The sequence below is a fragment of the Hakea prostrata genome, chromosome 8, assembly GCF_041222555.1.
Source record: "Hakea prostrata isolate BN-2017 chromosome 8, UWA_Hpros_2, whole genome shotgun sequence".
NCBI lineage: Eukaryota > Viridiplantae > Streptophyta > Magnoliopsida > Proteales > Proteaceae > Hakea > Hakea prostrata.
The window spans coordinates 54,460,896-54,483,305 of NC_142607.1; the positions used below are offsets into that span (position 1 = coordinate 54,460,896).

General features: G+C 39.5%; 1 protein-coding gene across 2 annotated transcripts in view; it reads right to left on the reverse strand.

The window, feature by feature from the left end:
- Positions 1–7,532: 7,532 nt before the first annotated feature.
- CBSX3 (Cystathionine beta-synthase (CBS) family protein) overlaps positions 7,533–22,410 on the reverse strand; it is a 34,167-nt gene continuing 19,289 nt past the window's right edge. The window contains exons 4-6 of one of the 2 annotated variants that reach the window (XM_089165247.1): positions 8,232–8,305; positions 8,072–8,132; positions 7,533–7,955 (exon numbers count right to left, since the gene is read on the reverse strand). In XM_089165247.1, coding sequence (XP_089021373.1) covers positions 7,813–7,955; positions 8,072–8,132; positions 8,232–8,305 — 278 coding nt within the window. In that variant the 3' untranslated portion in view covers positions 7,533–7,812. The remainder of the gene's footprint in view (positions 7,956–8,071; positions 8,133–8,231; positions 8,306–22,410) is intronic. The other variant, XM_089165246.1, reaches the window with a different exon arrangement.

The window sequence follows — 22,410 nt, forward strand, 5'->3', positions numbered from 1 at the left end:
GCGCCATCATTGTTGAATATACAAAGGAATATTTGAGATAAAGATAAAGGCAAAGCCAGCAACATATAAAACGATGGTTTTGAAAAAAGAAGAGTAAAGAGCACGCATCCTCAATGATACCACACAACCACGGGGGTGGAAAACCCAACGAATGTTTAAATCAAAAGCAGCACGAGGAGGCACACCACTCATCTCCGACAAGCAGAACACAACGCGAGCCGACCCGCCCCCGAGCCCCACCAAAGATGCAAACGAATGAAACCCGGGCCCGGGGCCCCCCACGCGCCCCCAAACAAAGGGCACCGGAGGGAGAAACCCGGAGAGAAAGAAACCAGAAGCCCAAAAAAGAAGGGGAGGTGGCCGATTGGGATTGGTAAGATCTCAAGAAACGGGAAAACGAAAAAGCACGGGATACCGAGACGAAAAGAAACGGCCCTACCCCACCAATTCCGCCAAAGGTATTATGGGTGACATCACGGATTGTGAGAATGATGCCTCTCTTGATTCGAATTGATGTTATCATATGAACCTGTAAACTGCAACTTGAATATGTAGCTGACCGATACCATGACACTAACCTCTGCAATACACCAATCTTCGGATCTCAATATGATACCCGATTTGGATTCAAAATAGACATTATCAGGAAAACATGTAAAGTGCAAACCAAATTTGTATTTGTTAATATGGCAACAAGAGCTGTAATATAACAATCTCAGGATCTCAACGGGAATAGGAAAGCAAAAGACAACAACTCCAGCCCATAAACTCTAAAAAAACCAACCAGTTAATATCAACCAACCTCAGACGAAGCAGACATTCAACGGTCAAATTGAACCCAACCATAAGAGTAAAAAATATGTTTATCCAAATAAATACCCAAGGATATGAAAATTCAAGAATTGTTAATAGAAAACGGCGAGTTTTGCCACAACCTATCAAGCACTCAGATATACAATAGACTACTCCAATCCTTCATACTTAAGATCATGGGAGGAAAAGGAAAAAAATAAAAATAAAAGAGCACACCTGGTTTTGGAAATTTCCATCATGAGACAGGAAATTGAAAACACTTCTTCTTTTGAGAGAGCTGGTTTTGGGGATTCCCACAGCAAAAGACAAAGAACCACAAAATCTTATTTTTCTTCCCCTATAATCAGTTATAATGGCAAAAATTGTTTCAGGAGATATCCACCGCAAGAGTCAGTTAAATAGGTATTGTGCCTATTAGAGAGCATGACTGAAATCAATTTTATCGCAAAACTATAATAACTGTATTTCATAAACTTTATCTCTGTTACGTTTTCCCTAAAACAAGTTGCAATGAAACTAGACAAATTTAGTAATGAGACCACACTCATAAACTGAATTCCAGGTTATAATCCAAGAAAAGAAGACTCACATGCATCTCGTTCTCAACTTCTCATCAAAACCACCAATTTTAGACCGACCTATGTTTTCTTAATTACTCTTCCATGCAATTGCCCATTTTGAAAGAAAATCAATGACTTATGGTCCTTCATTTATTTCTTTTTGGATAGAATTTGGGTTCATTTTTCTGAGTTCATAAAAGGGACCAAAAGCAACAATGGTGACGGGGTTTCTTGCCGCGTGATACATTGTGTATACATATTTAAACCAATCCAATTTACCTATGAAACGATGACGTGAGAATGAGAGTGCATGCTGCAAGGTCGTGTATCCACAACTATTTCCATCCCTCCTTTCACTTCCCCGAACACCTCCGTTCCATTGTCCACTTCTTTGCAATGGAACAATTCCAGTGTCTAGGCCGGCTTCATCGCACGCTCATCTTCTCTCTTTTTCTTGCTTCCTCTCATAAGTGGGTTGCAACAGAATTGAATATAAGCATGATCAGCGAAGAAATCATGGCAATGAACATTGGATAGGGGAATTTCGACCATGGAACTTTACGCAAGCAAGAAATCGCATAGTAATGTGAACAGTCCTGATCGCTAGGGTTACATCCGCCGTGAAAGCTAACAACCCTACCTTCCCATCTATGCCTTGAATCAGCAATTAGTAAAAGATTAGCCCATTAATAATCCCAATAAGTATGTATCAATCTAACAAAAAAATAAAAGACTATGCAAACAGACATAATTATCCTTAAAAGAAAACTAAAATTCCTTGTTTGTAGTCATAGCTTAATATTTTGTTGAAAAATGTGGAGGGGAGAAATTGAGAGTTTAAAATTATCTCAAGAAATTCAAATTACAATTTTGGGCTTAATTTATTAGTGATTTAAAAGTTTAAGTGATTGAATAGAGAAGGGTATTTGAGGAAACCAAAATGTAGCCGTGTCTCTTAGTTCATGCTTTTATAATAGTAGTATGATAGTATGATATGATGTGGAATGTAACAAATGACTTGGTCTACTTTCTAGTGTAACATATTAAAAATTTAAAAAAATTGATAATTAGTTTCTACTCAAAGACAACAACATAAGAAATAAAAAGTAATATAAAACTAAGTGGATTCATTGGATCGAAATGACTTAAGGTCAAAATCAGAGCTTAGATCAAGGTTAGTATGAAGCTCAATATTAGGATGAAATCTAGGGCCAAAATCAAGGCAAAATTATGGTCAAAACTAGGGCCAAAATCAATTTCAAAATCAGAGTCAAAATGAAGGCCAAAATAGAAAAAACAGTAATCCCAAGCCAGCCCCTGAACCTGATTCAGGGCCAAAATATTTTGACCTTGACCCGCCCTCAGGGCCCATATCTTAAGCGCAGACCCTATTCGGGCCCGGGCATGTCAAGACCACCGGGTCCAAACTTGCACCCCTACCCCATGTAAATATTATTGAGGTCTTTGTATCTCTGAATATGTATGGAGCATTTAATGCGGAATTAGACGTGTGGGCACGCGTAGAGGGAGGTAAGACAATTAATCTTCTACAGGTCAAAGCCCGCCAACATCACTCTCGAGGAGAAGGACGGGTACAAATCCAAAGGCTTAGATAAGTAGTGCTATTGTGGTTGGGAGTATGGCCGGGGCCAGTGGTTGTTCCCACCGTCCAAAGCGGTTCCAAAACCGAGCCAAGGGACTTGGTTCGAAATCAACACAACATCAACAAAAACATTTTGACGAGCGGCCAATGGAGGAGTAGTAGGATGGTTAGGAAGGGTTCAACTCCTACCGGCGGCATATGTAATATCCCTATCCCTATATATAAAAAGCGCCTTTGTACCCAAAAAAAACATTTTGACGAGCGTTTTGTGCATTTTACAAAAAGTGTAATCCTCATGTCTCGCAAATAATCCTACAAAACCAGGGCCTCTGAGAACTATCCTAGAAATCAGATTTATGTCATGATTTTTTTTTTATTATTCCTTTTAGAGAAAATTGCACTGGTACCCCCAAAATGAAGGCCTTAAAGCACTGAGACCCCAGTTTATGTTTAAAAAGCACAGAGACCCCAAAATTGGATTTTCATTTGATATATTAGTCCAATTTGTCACTAAAAACCTTACAGACACTGTTTAGTGTTTATTATAGGGATACTTTTGAAAATAAACAGTGATTTAACTATTTTCAGTAATAAATTGAACAAATATATCCAATAAAAATCCAATTTTGGGGTTTCTGTGCTTTTTAAACATAAAGTGGAGTGTCAGTGCTTTAAAGCCTCCATTTTGGAGTGTCGGGAGGAATTTGCTCTTCTAGGGTCTGTTTGGTTTGCAGGTAGGGAGCCCGGTGAAGGAACGCCGAGGAAAGGGCGGGGGGGGTGAAACCGGTTTCAAAAAGCTACATGCCCAAATCTGGTCAATAAATTGGGTGTCTCCCACCAACCTAATTTTTTTTACTCCTGTTTGAGTCTATGTTTGCTCGATTTTATCTCGCCGCCACGCCCTAAGATACTTTTGAAAATAAACAGTGATTTAACTATTTTCAGTAATAAATTGAACAAATATATCCAATAAAAATCCAATTTTTGGGGTCTCTGTGCTTTTTAAACATAAAGTGGGGTGTCAGTGCTTTAAAGCTTCCATTTTGGAGTGCTAGTGCAATTTGCTCTTCTTTTTAAGATACGTATACCTTGAATTTGTTTAATATAATGAGTGTCCCATATCCGACTTAAAAGAATTTCTTGTTTAAACGGGCATTCGTGTTATTTTATTTTTTATTTTTTTAGTAAAAAGAAAATTCATTGCAAAAAAGAGCTCATACACATATTTGCATCTGTATTGCACAGTTTCATCAAGAGGGCCAGCCTCAACATAGAATCTGCCACTAAATTCGCAGATCTAGGAACAAATAAAAATTCTCATTGTTTAAACATCTTGCTTAAGCCCCAAAATAACAAACACATCTGTAGGAGGAGGGAAAACTGCAAGCACCATATTCAATATTGTGGTTGGTGGACCTTTGTTCCGCCCCACTCCCTGCCCGCAATGAATAAATTTGTTGTTTACCCAGAATAAAAAAAATATATTCAATAACTCCAAACAGTCTCAATTCCATGTTATATTACTATTGCCGTTGAGAGGATTCTATTTTATTTCATGAGTAAAAAAAATACTTCGTCTGTTATATGAATTTCTTGTTGGCTGCTCGCAAACTCCAACCCTTTTAGTGTGTTAGTACCGGTGTTTTTGCCCATTTAATTCTGATGGAAGCGTTATACACTTATCGTCACTATTCACTAATGGAAGTATTTTGAAGCACATCGATCCTCTTGCCTTTGCCTTCTAATGATCAATTTTCCTGTATTATATGATATGAGTTTTCGGCTTCAGTAGCTGAGCCTGAGTAATATAATTGAGCAAGAAGTCAAAGATGCATCTGCGAAGGGCACCAAGCCTGAGTAATATGTATGATTATGGCCCTAGCCTCTCTTCTCTTTACGTGATCTCAATTCTCAAACCTTCGGCGTCTAGGAGGAGTACGTTTCAGTTTCTATCTGATAAATTGACCCAAAACCTGGAGGGTTGGAAACTTCACTTGCTCTCCCATGCGGGTAAGCAGGTGATTGTTAGAGTGTGTAGTCTTATCTCTACCTTTGTATGCATGCTCTCAATTTTAAATTGCCAATAAATTTTCATAATTATTTTCCGAAATTGGCGCAAAGCTCTTCTTAAGGGAAAGTGAATGGGAAGCCTAAAATTCATTGGGTGGTCCGGGAAAGATTACATCTTCCAAAATCAAGAAAACTTGGATTCTAAGGACCCAGAAACTCCAAACATAGCTCTACTCAAAAAGATGGCAGCACGTCTATCGCAACAACCCGGGTCTTTATGACCTAATTTATCAAAGCTATTTATTTTCCTCACTCATCTTTTTAAGATGATATTGGTACTGTCTCAACAACGTGGGTATGGGAAAGAATGATAATTGGAAGAGACGTTTTGAAACCATTTATGATAGGGCGTGTGGAAACTGGTGAAATATCATCCTCAGCTGATTTAGATGATCCTCCTCCATGCTACCAGGAAAAGGAAAAAAAGATGATCCTCCTCCAGGATTGGAGAATTTGGTTGTTGCTGACCTCATTGACCAGCAAGCACGAGTATGGAATAGAAAGATTGTTGATTCTGTTTCCTGCGGATGTGGCTGCGGCCATTTACAAGATGCCGCTCTCTCGTTCTCCTAGCTCTGATGAGTTGCGATGAACTGGAGCCCGAATGGCACATGATCACTGTGAAGGCGATTTATCAGTCATTGAGATCTGACTCGAGTCTAATTCGTGGAAGGAGTGCTTCTACGTCCCAGTTACCTAGTTGGTTTACTCTTCCTACCAAGGTATGGAATCTTATTTGGAGTGTAGCTGTTCTACCAAAAATAAGGTTGTTTTTATGGAGGCATGCGGAGGGTTTAACCACGGGTGATGCCATGGCAAGACGGCAGTTTCATATTGATCCAAGTTGTGTTCATTGTGAAGCAGTTCAAGCAGAAACGGGAGACTTCAATCACGTAATATTGAGATGCTCGCGAAGGCATCGTGGTTTGCGAGCACAGTATCGTATATCCCTCCACATAGCGATCCTTGTGTTCATCGATGGTTAGCAGCGTTGCGAGATATTCCTAAGGAAAACAAGGAGGCAAAATCGGCATTCCTTATCCACTGCTTTCTGTGAATCTCTAGAAATGATCTTCGCGCCTATACAGGTGCGGTAGAAGTAACTCGGTAGGTGTCGGAATTCCATGAAGAAGTTTTCAGAGGAGATCTCCTACACAGGTGGCGCTGAAAGCCAGCTCGGCAGGTGTCGGAATTCCATGGGAGTTTTTCAGAGGCCAATGGCTAGACGGTGGACAGTTCGAGCCTAAAGAGGTCTCTGCTCAATGGGAGGCTCCGCCGTTCGTATGGGTGTGAAACTCAATTCAGACACGTCGTCTGCGGCTGGTGGTACTAGGTGTGGGCTAGGTTTAGTTGCGCGTGATCACATGGGTCTCGTGTTGATGGCTATCTCTGATCCAACAAGCTTCGGATCTGTCATTGTGGGGTGAGGCCTTGGACTGGGAGCTGATCAACTGCTGTCCCCAAAATTTCCCAACCCCGCCTCCCCCGCTAAGAAAAAGGGAAATTGTCACATTTTGCGTGTCTTCGTACTTTCGAGGTTTGTAAGTTTTCCTCCCTGAATGATTCTCCTGTAGCCTGGCTGCTTCTCAATAAATAATCTTTTTACCAAAAAAATGTCAATTCTCCAACGACCCAATAACATCTAGGGACCATCTGTCGGTCATGTTAACTTTATTACATTACTACAGCTAGATAAGTTTAGGGCTCTACCATCAGCATAATTATAAGAGTTCTAACTTAGCGTCTCTTAATTCTAATGATTTTCTAAAAAGAAGTTTCTAACACTTCACCTGAGAAGATTTATGACAAAAACACAATTTATTTCAACACGTCCAGAAGATGAGGAAATTAGCGACGGTCAAGATCTTGACAGTCCGCTTCCAAAATGTGTTTTTTCATACTACTGAAAAACAGATAGTCGATATCAAATCTTGGTCAAAATCTCGATCTCAACTATTCACAGCACAGTGCTACTGCATTAATTGTGCAGCACTGCAGTTGAACTCGGAAGACGATCCTTCCTCCAGTAACCTTTTTTATCCCGCAATCACTCGCACACTACCAAGATGAGTGAGAGCAGCACCTGCCCACTTTTAGTCCTATACTGACAAACCCCGATGTTGCCGGATGGATCAACATAAAATATCTGATATCTAAAAGGGTGTTCAGTCTTTCCACCGATCATAAATCCTTTCTTGCATTTATCATCCATCCCACAAAAATAGAATGGAAAACCATCGAAACAATATCCGAAATCTACCATGGAGGGACCTACAAACTGATAATATCCCTATTTTTTGTGAGGTCACGAAGGTCATCCAAAGTGTCGATTGCTAAGTGCCTGACTCCTGTGATGTCACTATTGCCACCCAAATCTGCTGGAAAAGACTTTGACAGTTTTCACCTTTCCAAAGTGCTCGACCTGACCTAACAGCCGCATCCATATTTGGTTTAAACTTTAAACTGAGTTTTCAACATGATACGCATGATAACAAGCATGATTCAACACGACTATCCAAGTGCAACGCATGTAAACGGCCTGAAAGTGACCTCAACATCTATCATCATGCGTTTGACTACAACCGCATTATAAAACCAAGGATACAACACCAGTAGGGTCGCAATTCTTATTATGTTAAAGCACCTTATTCATCACCATAACATGTATCAACCACATGGTAGTAGATAAAACAGTACCAGGAGATGCACAGCACCCTATTTACAAACATTTCAGTGTCCGAACTCAGGAACCATCGTCACCATAGTCTAATAACCCCCCTGTATATATGCATTGAGGCGATCCAATTCCTCCCTGTGCTCACTCACCACAGCTCGCACAACATCTCCAATGGACACCATGCCCATCATCTCCTTGTCATTGATAACAGGAATATGCCGAATACGGTTGTCTGCCAACCAATCAACCACTCAAGAAGCTCAGAATATTTTTTGACATTGATAGGTTTCATTAGCGAACGACTTATATGCAATGCATATCAATGAACCAATACCATCTAGAGTATACCTGTCATTAGTTGCATCGCTCGGAGAACTTTGGTATCAGGTGTCACTGTGATAAGCTTATTCTGTAACCATCCAATACACGAGTAAATTTTTCCACCCTCAAATTAAAATCACTGATATGAGCAAAGCCCAACCAAGAGCTAGGGGAATGCAATAGATACCTCTTCAGTCATAATATCTCCAACCTTGGTTGACTTGGATGATCTCCCCTGTACGATGATCTTCCTAAGATAATCTGGAAACACATCCAAAATTAAAAGAAACATTGTTCATTTCTTGGTTATACCTTGCCACATATGCAGTTATGCCAGTATGTAAATATACAGATCTATCCTTCTTAGAAAACAGCAGGCAGCTGCATATTAAAAAGAAATAGAAAAGCTGACAAACCAGTTCGTCATGGTGGTGGCCTCTGATAAATTGCAGATCTAGTGACAACATTTGACCAAATCTCAAGGATTAAGTAATTGGAAACTCAATTTTACTTGCAGCCTTATAAGATCATTAGAAACCCTAGAATCCCCTAAGATCCATTCTTAAGGAATACATGACAAAATGCTTACTTGACATACATTCAAATTCAGCAATAATCCACCATCCAAGAAACCCTAACCCTTCACTGGTAGATCCTACTAACTGTAGCCTATACACACTTGACATAACCTACACCATCAAACCCTAGATCCTACTAACCGTAGCCCAAGTTTGACCTTAAAACCTAATTCAACTACCCAAGCTTACCAGCTCAACCCAGATCCTGCATACTGGCTCCTATTGGTCTCCAACTTCTAGACTACACCATCCATCCTATGAAAATCAGTAATGATAGATCTAAACTCGCATTATGAGATTTTATCACCTATACAAAGTGTACACACCCATTACTTCGATCTCAATTTGTGAGGATTTGGTGAGCTATTAATTCCCTAGTTTTCAAATTTGTAGCTACTTCTCTCAAGAACTTGCAAAACATTATTTCAGACACGCAACTGAATAGCTGAAAGTGCATCATTCATACCATTTCAATCATCCTTGGACATAATTGCAAGTTTCTTTGTATTTCTTTAACCCTTGCTATGTAGAAACAGCAATCATCCTAATCTACCGTAAGCCAAAGCTGATATTGCCAATGAAACTGTCGATGTCGTCCTTTGTGGATGTAGAAGCCACAGATGCAATGATCAAAGCAAACAAGGGCTCTGACAACAGTTCACTAGAACAAACAATAAAGAAAAATGCAAGCCAAGAAAAAAATAAAGCAAGATGACACCACAAAACAGCAAAGTGCCACATTCACAGACAAAGCTAAAGATGGTTGAGCATATAACGAGAGAAAGTTACAATGGAGATCTCTCAAGAACACCCAAAACAACGTTGCAAGCTCTCACCAAATCCCTAAGTCGGAAACCCCCAAATCTCACTCGTACAACAATAACCACCACCACATTAGCCTTATCCCAACTACATGGCCTATATAGGTTATACAAAGAGAGACATGAGGAGTAATAGTAGTTAGATTAAGTAAAGAGGAATGAAGAGGTGAAATCAAAGTACATCCTAGGAACATCCCTTTACACGAGGTCTGCCATACAGCACCTAGTCTTCTTGACAACTCTATTAATAGTCATACAAGAATATAGTCCTAGAACAAGCATATATTTTCTTAGTCCTTCACCAATAATCATTTTAGGTAGTCCTAGAACATGCATATCTTTTGTTAGTCCTTCACCGATAGTCATTTTAGGCCTGCTCCTACCTCTTTCAGCTCCATTTAACTGGATCTGACCACTCCTCTTTACAGATGCCTCCAAAAGTCTTTGTGGGACATGGCCATACCTCCTCAAGTAGCTCTCCCTTAGTTTGTCTTGGATTGGTGCAATTCCCAATTCAGTTTTAACACAACCATACCTTATTCTATCAGTCATTGTCCTGCCACACATCCTCCTCAACATCCCCCATCATCCATTGTGTCTATAATGACTCCTCTTGGCTGCCCACCATTTTGCACAGAAGTCATAGCCAGTCTAGTCATTGTCTTATAGAATTTCCCGCTTAATAGGCACATGTTTGTCACGTAGAACACCAAAAGCACCATCCTAACTTAATTCTATGAGAAATATCATCTTTTGTATCATATAAAGCTTAGGTATCTAAAACATTAACTTTGTGGTATCTCTCAATCCTAAGACATACTACTTCATCACTTCTCACATTTTGATTGGAGTTACACATCACATACTTTGTCTTTGTTCTACTTATCCCAAAACCTCTTTGATTCCGAAAGTTGATTCCCATAATTCTAACTTCAGACTAATCCCTTTCACTATCTCATCAATTAAAACAATATTATCAATGAATAGCTTACACCAAGGTTTAATCTTGTATGTAGCGGGTAGGATCACCATTAGGAATGCAAAAAAATAAGGGCTTAAAGCTGACCCCAGGTGTAGTTCAATTGTAAATGGGAAGTCGTTACTTCGCCATTTTGCAATTCAAACATTTGTCACCATCCCTCGTATATGTCCTTAATTATATCGACACAAATACTTGACCTCTTTCTCTTCCCTAGGACATGCCAAATGAGCTCTCAAGCAACTCTGACATATGCCATTTCTAAATCAATAAAGACCATATAAAGGTTCTTTTTATAGACCCTACAGATTTCCATTAGCCCCCTTAGAAGGTAAATAGCTTCTATCGTCAATCTTCCTGGTAAAAATCCAAATCTAATTACTCCATCAGGTCAGGTGTAAGAAAAAATCCCATTTGGTTTGCCACCAAAGTTTGATGGAACAGATCAATCTCCGAAGTCAATACAAGTCAAATGGTAAGTCATGCATATCTTAACACTCCCCCCTCAAGCTGGAGCATACATAATAAAGGCTCTAGCTTGGAGTAACAAGAACATGTATAAAAGAACTTCCCAATCTTGAGCACAAGTAGCAATAGCAGACGCTAATAAAAACACAGAGAATTTCACCCAATAGATTATCAACATTAACTTAAATAATCTTCATATTAGACAAACCATCCAACAATGAGAACAATAGGCGGCAACGAACGTGAACTACATCCACAAACATAGCAGCAATAATAATATTAAAAGCTACTCAAATAATGCCAATAGTGGTAAGTATCAATTGTCTCAAAAGTGTAGCATCTCCAATGGCTACACCAAAAGAAGGCAAGAATCTCCACAACAGAAGATAAAAATGCAGCTCAATGTCCAAACAAGGAGATAAAACATGCAGCTTGTCCACAATAAGCTCTTCGCAATAATACTTGGAAATAGGTAGGCAGGTAGCCAGTAACTAGTAAATTTGCTCAACCAAATGCAGTAATAAAGCCAAACAAAGGTCTCACAAGTTAAACATAGGTTATGTGAACCAACTAGGCAGTTGTTGCTGTAGAATACCATCTTAGGCTAGAAGTCTTTGAGCAAACATGGCGTAAGTCTCCAATCTCCCCCCTCACGTATAGGCATTACACATGGACAAAAATGACAACCAATATTCAATATAGGAATTATCCCAAACACTAGTTTCCTTGTGTCAAGGTCAGAACACTGCAACTTCATACCAACAGTAGGTTACATGTAACAATAATAAGGCCCTTAAAAAAAATTGCATCTAATATCCAAAACTAAAAGAATAGGCCAAACTCCAAAATAGCGATTAGTTAAGTGATTATCAGCATCATGAATGTGCCCCCAAAACCCCCCACCAAGTAGAGGATTTATGGTACTCAATACCCCTTTGGAACTCCCAAGTAAAACTGTATACAAAAGATAAAGGTGCCAAGTACTATGTTCCAGTACTAATAAAACCACCATAAAACCTCAGGGCTCAGACATTAAATCAAAATAGAAACAAGTTAAAAAATTAGGAGGTATGGTTCTAGCAAAACCAGATTATAGAACTTGATCAATTTCAAAGTGACTGATGTTAGGCTGTTGATAAAGCACCATTGAAAGCTTCTCCAACACCTGGTGGTTCAATCAAAAGATATGGCAGTAGTTTTAAAATTAAACACTAGGATTCTGCAGGCCTAACCAGTCATCTTTTGGGTCTCCAACTTGGATCAAATGGAGGCCTAACAGGGTTGATAACTGGCTAGGGCTTTAGGGTAATTCTAATGGCTAGAATGGATGATGTGTTAATGGCATGGAATTAGAAAGTAAGGCCCAGAAATAGAAGGTAATGTTTGTAACACAATCCAGCCACTGAAGTAAGTCAGGAATGGGATCAAGCCTCCCTTTAGATACGTACATGCATCTCTCAGAAAAACTAAAACAATTGAAGTGGCAGGTAACTTGGTCTTCAGGAAAATTGGAGAGTGCTGCCCAAAAAACAAATTTTAAACAAGATATTCAGTACATGAAATAGCAGTAATCAGACTTCATTATCTTCGATTGACTTATTTAGAAGAAGTCCAGTTCATACTTAAACACAAACAACTAGGCACACAGTAGGCAGACAGGCAGCACACTGTTATCACAATCAGAATCGGTTTTTCTTCGAGAAGACTCAACAGCAGAATAGGGAGAACTAGTGTTGTAATGGAGATCTTTAATGCTCTGATACCATTTCAGAGTTACGAAACCAGAACCAATGAAAGAGAAGAATCAGAGTTGAGGGAGAAGTGAAAAAGAGGAGGCAGAGTTGTGGGGGATAGCTCTCCCCCTTACATGTTGTTCTGCTAATATCTGAAGAAAATCCAGATCTAGAACACCACCTAAATCTGGTTACAAACTAATCTGCCCAAGTATTGCTAGTCAAGCCACATAAAAATAGGAAGTGTAGAATATAGAAAGTAATCTCCTAGTCTAGCAAACAGAATGACACGGCCCAATTTGTCATAAGCCCAATGGTGTTATATTAATGGGCCACACATGGCCTAGCCCAACTTAGAAATGATACAATGGGCTACACTAAAGGAGGGAGACTCTAGAAGAATCCCACCAACTATGCCCTACACTTAACCCATACTCTAGAAAGGAAGAAAATTCTAAGAATCCCACCAACTATGCCACTAGAAATGTCTAGAGCTACTAGAATACTCCTAACCGTTAGATTGTAGACACTTGTACATAATCTAACCGTTCATTGTATCTTACCTCACCTATAAATAGGGGAGGGATTCATTTGTACAAGACATCAAAGAAGTAAGCAATGCAAGTTCTCTCAAGGTTCTCTTCAAAGCTCTTTCCTATTCTCTCTAGCTGGGTTTTAGGCTGACTTAGTGCAAGCGTGGTTGGCTTAGTCAAGAACTAAGGCCGTGACAAGAAGCTAACAAAATAAAATAAAACCGAGAAAGAATAAAATAACTAAGTCATGCATATCTAAACATTACGCAAAGATACTTTTGTGATGTGAATCAAATTCTAAGGTTTCACCGTTTGAATGTTGCCCTTGAAACAAGCTCACTCCAAGATCCTCCTTCCCGAGAATCAGCAGTCTAGGGCTGTGGTGGACATTCATATAGGGTTTTTGTGGCAATAGATATAAAGTTGGGTTAGGATTAGAGTAGGTTTCAACCAGGCTAGGGGGCTCTAGGTTTTATGTCTCAGGGTCAAAACCCTGCTGTAACTATGGTTTCAGATCTGAAATTGTAATTTAGGGTTAGGTTTTGAAGGTATCTAGGGCTAAATGCAAGGTTACTCGTGGCTAGGTTAGGAGTAAGGCTGTAGATATTCTGTAATTTCAATTTTAATCCTAAAGGATTAGGGTTTCTAAATTAGTCTCCAACTTGGATTAGGACTCTAGAGGTGTCGACTAGGGTTAGGGATTAGAGAAGTCTAGAAGGTAACCCTAAAAGGGTTTAGAATGCAAGGAATTGGAGAGTCATAGGAATTTTAGTAAAACTGGGGTTTAGGGTTTCTAGAGGTTGAAGATGAACTGCAAAATTACAAACCCCAATGGAGGAAGGCTTAATGGAGAAGAAAAAGTAGAAAAAGGGTTTGGGAAGGGTGCGATCCCATAGGGGGAGGGTTGAATGGAGTAGGGGTCTAGGGTTTAGAGGGGAGGGAGGATGCTGCTGCTGTGGGACAAAATAGTGGAAAAGGGAGGGTAGTGATCAGAGATAGGAAGCGGAAGGGAGGGGCTGGTTTAGACTAACTCGAAGGGGGAAACTTCAGCTGCTGTAATGCTTGAGTTAGGTTGCTGCCAAAAGCTTGAAGCAAAATTGCAGTATTAAGATCACACACAGTCGTGGGATCCTAAAGACTCCACTCTTCCTTCAATCTCAGATTTTATTTAATAACTCAAGATTGATTTGTTACCACCCATAGTGGCTTATTATAGCCTACATGAATGAAAACATAATAGAACTCAACTTCCAAAAAGAAAACATATGAGGACTCTTAACACGCAAGCCAAATCCAATTAAGACACTTAGTAATTTAACTCACACAAGAAACCTTCATATCTCACTCTAGAAGAGTCCAAATTGAATTCTAAGAGCATGCTGGGAGATCTCGCGAGATATCTCGAGATATCTCGCTAAATTGGCTTAGCGAGACGAGAGGGGTCGAGATGGGAGAGATGGGAGATCTCGCCAGTATGGGCCCAATCACATTCTTTAGGGAGTTTTAGAACCCCCTTATCTCATGCAAGAGAGGTAGATCTCGTTGCAACCCTCCAATCTCGCCAAAATCAATTTTTGGCCGGAATTTTTTGAGGATTCAACTATATTTCAACTTCCAAACATCCTTGACACATCTACAACATCATATTATCATCATTCAAGCCTATTTCAACTAGATCTTCAACAAATGTAAGATTTTCCCCCAAATTTGAATTTTTTTCAAATAGAATGTTCTACAATGGGTGTGTGAGTCTAGTATAAATATATATTGATCTAATAGCTTCGATCTACACTTTCATGGAACAAATTTAATTTTCTGCTATTAATTTAATTTTTGAATTCTCGCATTTAATATCTAAAAATTTAACATTAAAAAATATATAAAAAAATACTTATGATATGAATGTGATTATCGCTTATGTTAAACTACATTGAGAGGGCTACAACTCCATGTAGTCATATTCTGATTATATCATGCTTGCTGTAATTTTTTTCATTTAAATAATTATGAAAAAAAACATTCTATTAAAATTCATCTTTTTTATTGTAATTTGTAAATGATGCTCATATTATGTAGTTTAATTTAAAAATACAAACATGTCTGTTTGAGCATTGTATATATGTTATCTTAGAACAAAGTGTGTGTTTTGTTGTTTCATAAATTGTTTTTACATGTTTTTAATTATCTAAAAATTATTCTAATGACTATTTGGGAACATTCATGTATGTGATTAAGTGTTGTAGACTTGTAGCTTAAATGGCAACTAGTGGGAGTGGCAGCACTGGTAGTAGGACTCAAGACATTGCTTGGCAACATGGGGATCCACTGACTGCCAACAAGAAAAAATCCAGATGCAAGTATTGCCTCAAGACCTTGAATTCTGGTGGTTCAACCAGATTAAAGCAATAGTTGGTTGGTGGCGACAAAGATGTTGCCAAGTGTCCCAAGGTTCCTTATGAACTGACTGCAGCAACTTTAAGGGGAGGGAGACAAAGAAAGGATGAGATGGCACAAAAGCAAAGGGAATTTGAGGATACAGTGCTACACAAACCTTTTGTTGACATTGATGAGGAGAGGAGGCGTATGGGTATTGAGTCACAAGCCGAGTGGAGACAGATAAAGGCTGCAATTGAAACTAGCAGACAATCCTTACATTTTGAAAATGTGAGGCAATATAAATATATAAAAAGAGCAGTAGCTCGAGGTCAGGGGCATCCATGCCACCTTGACATAGTTTTCATTGAAGTGGGAGGAGTGAGAGGATTGAAAGGAGGAAGACTGCACATTATGATGCCACATTTGACAAAGACCCCTCCTTCTTCAGGCATCAAGACACCTATCAAAGAAGCATCCTATATATGTTTGCTGGGAGGTAGAGAAGGCAGTAGGGAGGAGGAAGCTAGGTTGGTGATTAGCAAATTCATGCTCTACCACAACATTGCAGCCAATGTAGCCAAAGCACCATACTAGCAGGGGATGATCAATGCAGTTGCTAGGGCAGGTGTAAGGGTTAAAGGCTCAACAGCTTGGGAAGTAATGAATAAATATTTACCAAAGGTGAAGCAGGAGGTTGAGGAATACATTGGTTCATGAAGGAAAGATGGACAACATATGGTATTACTATGATGGTTGATGGATGGACTGGTCCTACTAGACAGTCCATCATTAATTTCATGTTGAGCTGCAATGGAAAGACATTCTTCCTTAAGTCAGTGGATGCCTCGGATAAAATCAAAGATGCTGAATACCTTTACAAACTTCTTAGGTAGGTGGTCCTCGAGGTAGGGCCAAGCAATGTTGTCCAAATTGTCACAGATAATAGCGCTAACTTCAAGAAAGCTGGTGAAATGTTGATGAGAAGAAAAGCAGCAGGATCCACCTCTTTTGGACACCATGTGCAGCACACTCGTTTGATCTTATGTTGAAGGACTTGAGGAGAGAAAATCGATCAATATTGTGGTTGATAGGGTCGGTAATTTTATTTATAACCATGGTTATGTGTTGAGATGATGAGGAACCACTGTAAGGGTGATCTAGTCGACCCTGGATAGACTAGATTCGCCAACAACTATGTAGCTCTGAAAAGCTTCCAAAAGAAAGTGGTGGGTCTACAGCACATGTTTGTAAGGGAGGAGTGGTTTAATTGGCGTGGATCTAGCCATCATGATGCAATAGTAGTCCTATAAACCATTGTTGACGATTCCTTTTGGAGGCGGCTGAATAGGACAGTGGGCATTTTAGAGCCTATTATGTTTGGTTTAAGGATGGTGAATTCGGAGAAGCCCACAATGCCCCCACATATTTGTTGCCTTAGAGGAGGGGGGGGTGGGGGCCCCCCCCCCCCCCCCCCCCCCCCCGCGGGGGGGGGGGGCGCCCTTGGTGGCCCCCCCCGCCGGGGGGGTCCCGTCCCCGCTTGGGCGCGGCCGCCCCCCCCCTCCCCCCCCCCCCCCCCCCCCCCGCCCCCCCCTCCTTTTTTCCTTTTTTTTTTTTTTTTTTTTTTTTTTTTTTTCTCCCTCCCCAATTTGCAAATGAACTCGAGGCCTAAAGTGCTTGCGGCCATGTGAAGCATGAGCCTTTCACATTGTTCATGAACATTAATAAACAATGACTTGGAAATCGGAATATGAGATCTATAATTGCTCCTTCAAATCCTACGTGAAAGGATCATCAATGATAGAGTAGGAGACTTTCATATTCATTTCACATTGATTACTAATATAGTACATACTACAAATTATTGTTTGCACTTATGATGCTTTGAGTGATATTATGTTTTTCACTTTTTTTGTAAGTCTTTAAGTTTTTGTTGTATACTTTAATTTACATTGTTAATTTGTTATATTTTATAAACAATCAAATCACTAGCCATTTTATTTCCACAATACAAGCTTACTACCTCAACCCAAAGTACCATTACAAGAATGATTAGGGGCTTCATATAAGGTTGATGAATGCGGTGCAAGACATGGTGAAGAAGCTCGTGCCAAATCCCATCATGCAGGGGACAATTAATAAAGAGGTGAGAACTTATTCAATTGTTTCTTCAACTTCTTACATTAGTGCATACACAGAAGTAAAAGTACAATAATTGAACAATTGGTGTACCAATCAGAGAGTTCAGGGATGCCTCTGGGAGTTTCGGAAAACCTTCCGAGGTTGCAACTAAGCAAAAAAAAAAGATCTTAGTAAATAGTCCATTACAATAACTCTAGAAGTGATAACTGATAAGTCCATAAGACTATAACCTATAATTTATATAAGTATTAGGATTTACTTGCCTAATGCATTCTTATATTTGGATATGCAGCTGATTGGTGGGTGTTATATGGAACTAGTTCGCCAATCTCAAGGACATAAAAATTAAAGTACTCTCACAAGCTTGCTCATCCTTTGGTTGCGAGAGGAACAAGAGCACCTTCTCGCTCATCCATAGTAAGGTACGGAACAGATTGGGGAGTAAGAGGCTTGAGGAGTTAGTGTATGTGCATTACAACATGAGGTTGAGAGTCAAGATGATATGGATGACGAAAATCAGGAACCAATTGAGTTGACTGATATATTCCACAAGCCCCCGCAGAGGATGAGGAAGATGATGTTATATATCAGTGGGTTAAGGATCAAGGTGGCGCAGTGTTGGATGGGCCAGGAGGGCAGCCGGATCCTACTATTGCTGCTGACATGGGCCTAAATGCTATGGCTGACCACATATCTTCTGATGAGGGTCAGGTTGTTGAAGCATCATTAGCAGGACCAAGTGTACCATTTGTGAAGCCATCTAGTTTACTTGAAACAGCTAAGGTGATGTCTAGTAGTGGGAGTTCAGATGATGCCAATGATACCATCCCTCCAAGTCAGCCATCGAGTCATGGAGGCAGTAAGGCTAGTGGTGTTGTTGGTGGAAGTCAAGGTCAACAAAACAAGTCACCTCCACCAAGTTCACACATGCAAGCCGTGGTTCCCCTATTGCCCGGACTTATACTAGGTGTAGGAAGAGCAAATCAAATCAGGGACAAACGAATGATGATGCGAGCATACAAGATCTTAAATTGAACATGGGAAGCGCGAGATTAGATCATGGTCACAGTGGTTCACAACAACAGAGTTTGGCCAATTGGCAGTCATCGGAGTACCTATACGGGGATCACAACACCAAGTCCAATTACACTAGGTATTCTTCTTATGGAGATCATGCTATTCCTCAAGACCCTGCACCTGGAGAGTACACATATGGGAGTGAAGCCGGGCTGTTGACTGACTGGTTTAGAAATGCCTACCCATATATTCAACATTAACACAAATAGCAAGAGCAACAATGGTTCTTTCACCCACCCACGATTGACGGTTACCCCAGAGTGCTATTCCTCCAGTATTCTGACATGGAGACAAATCAATCCTACATAAACCGATATGAAACATACTACAGTGATGAGTTGACTTCGGAGTCATATGTGGCCACCGTTCAGAATCAATTGATGCAAAATGCTGAGTGATATTCTTACAGTCTTGTGAGCTTATGGATTATGATTTATGACTTACTAAAACTTCTTATGGTTGTAAAATCTTGAAGACATATAAGTTCTTTGATAGTTTGATGAATAATGTGTTTGATAATTGATAACTTGAACCACTTGATATCTCTACATTACATGTTGTCTAACATTTCACTTCACAGCATTTCGATTTCACGCACATAGGGTCGACTGAGAAGACATACTTAAGTTTATTTTCTCACAAATCCAACACCACCAGTGTGTTTAAAAGGCCTTAAATAGGCTAAATACCAAGTTTCAACCCAATTAGGGCCCTAAAACCCACCAAGATGGGCCACTGAGTTAATGCCAGAAAAATTGTATATCTCGACCAAGATCTCGCCATCTTGGTCGTGCTCTCGGTATTTTGAGGTGACGAGAGCGAGATTTCCCACCATGTCTAAGAGTAGATACGGGATCCTTGCAAGAGTAGGACAACACTATAGGACTCCACAAACTAAGAAACCTACCCTAACAAGGACTCTTTAATAACTCATCAAATAATCACGCAAGCTCAAAAACAAAAATAAATTTAGGATCCTATTAAGGGGTTGTATGGTAACCATTCTGTGCCAAAATTCCCACTTCAGCACAAAATTCCCATTGCCATAATCTTGTATGGTTAGATACAGATGGGCACGTTTCTCTGGCCCATCTTGGCACAGAATCTTGTATGGTATGTACGACTTCTGTGCCAAAATGGGCACATTTTTTTAATAAAATATTTAAAAATATAAATATAAAATAATTAAAAATAACTAAATATGCATGTTCAATTCATACATAGGTGCTTACATAAAATCAAGTGAGATTATAATGTTTTCAAGTGATTAGTGGGAGTCTCGCTGTTGCTACCAATTCATTTGCAATTTTCTTCTTTTTCTCTTCCATTTGTCTTGCTTCTGATTGGGTGTTATCAGGGTTATCAGGATCCGATATTACTTCTTCAGATATCCAATTCGGGTCTCCGAATTCTTCAAACTTTTTGTCGGCAATTTGCTCATCACGGATGAAGTTATGAATAGCACAACAAGCAATGACAATTCTCTGGCACAAGGAAAAAGTTCTTGTGTTTAAAAAATAGACCACAAAGTAAAGTATCCAACTAAACTATAAATCAAACTAGATGCAGTTTGAACAATCATGTTAAACAATCATAAGTCCATGTTCCATGTTACAACTCTATTTTTTTGTTGTATAACATTCAAATTGCCTCTTGTCTTTTGTTGACAAGCATGGTCAAATCAAAGGGACCTATCACAAAAAGGAGATCCAAGGGGGGGGGGGAAAGAGAGAGAGAGATGGAAGCTCTTCTAAAACCAGCTTCTTCTGCTTTTCCTCTGCAAAAGCTCTTCTAAAACCAGCTTCTTCAATGCACTAAAAGGATTTCAGACCCATTTAGAAACAAGAGGATTAAGTTCTATGCACTCAAGTCATGTTAGACAACGATCTATTGCTAAGCTTTAAACCTATAGATCTCAGGTTTCAAAGCATTACACAGTTACATGGTAATGCTGAACAGTGTAATATGATACAGGCATAAATCCAGTTGGTTTACACACATTTAGCTAGATACTTCAGAATACACATACAATGTAACTCACATCAAGTAACGTATTGAACAGAATCAAACAGCAAAACATAACCCTCAGGCCTCAGGTAGTATGCCAATACCAGAAATAAAAGAAAAAATGTTTACATCTCCAATTGGTTACTTTTAAAATTGAATTATCCATGTCAATAAAAACAGAGATATAAAAATATTGACGGATCATTCCATTTTGCAGATTTGAATCATAGACACCCAATGAGTGAATGGGAAAGTAGCTGAGATGGGAACTCAGAGTTGCAAGAGATACAGAAACAAACAAACCCCACGGTAACTCTGTTTTGAAAAGAACCTGAATAATTGTGCTGTTTATCTAATTACAACCTTGGATTCCTAGCATCTCTGTTTTGCTGTCCAGATTGTAAATGTGCTTTCTCATTACTGCATCTATGTGATTAGAGATATGGTAGGCCAAAACATCAACGAGTCCCTTTTTCAAAACTTCAAAACAAAACTGATGCATGGGAACGTTGAGTCAAATGAAACCAAACCTTGTACTAAACCCCAATAATGATACCCAAGATCCAAACTGACCTAAAGTAAAACAAAAGGGGAAAAAAGAGAATTAAAAACCAACTTTAAGAACACAAAGATAAAAATGAAATCTTTTTAGTTTAGAACCATAATTCTGTTAATCATCAATCAATTGCCACCCACAAGATCTCAACACACACAAAAATGAAGAATCCAAGTATCATGTACTAAACAATGAGATCTCAATATCCAATGAAGTAATGGTGTCTCGCACGCATCAGACCTTCCATACTCTGTTTGTAATCTAACAATCAATTGCCACACACATAAAAATGAAAAATCCAAGTATCATATACTAAACAATTAGGTCTCAATATCCCATATAGGAATGGTGTCTTGCACACATCAGACATTAGGTCTCGCACCCATGAAGTAATATGTTGGATGACGAATAAGAAGACCACCCAACATATTACTTTCAGAAACAAAACCAACAGAATTGAACAGTCAAAGTAAAGTCCAAGAACATAAAATCTTAGAGAACAGAATGACACCCTTGTGCTCCGATGTAAACAGAAAACGAATTTAGCAATATCAGAAAAATAAGAAAGAATCAGGTTTTCTTATTCAGAACAACTATGTGCAAAAAAAAGATAACTATGTGACCTCCACTCACAGTGAACGAAGATGAAGAAGTGGGTTGCAGATGGCTTCGGTTGAAGAGAGATCAGTTGCAAGAGACGGGCTTCGGCTTCTGGTAGAGAATCGGTTGCAGAGACGCTTCCAAACAAAGAGATTGGCTGCAGAGATGCTTCCAAATAGAGGAACGATATTGCAAAGATGCTTCCAAACACAAAGATCAATTGGAGAGACTCGTTTTGGAGTCGAGAGAGTTGAGAGAGATGCGAGAGAGGAGAGAGAGTTGCGAGACTTGGGAGAGTTGTGAGAGATGAGGGAGACGAGAGAGAGATGAGAGGTCTTATCTAGGGCTGCGAGAGATGACCGTTGAGAGAGATGATAACCAGAAGTCGAGAGAGTGCAGAGAGACGAGAGTGATGAGGAGCTTTTAGGGTTATCGTGAAATTACATCAATAACCCTAAGCACCGTTAATGACAAGCTTGTGCCCCGCGCTTCCAAACCG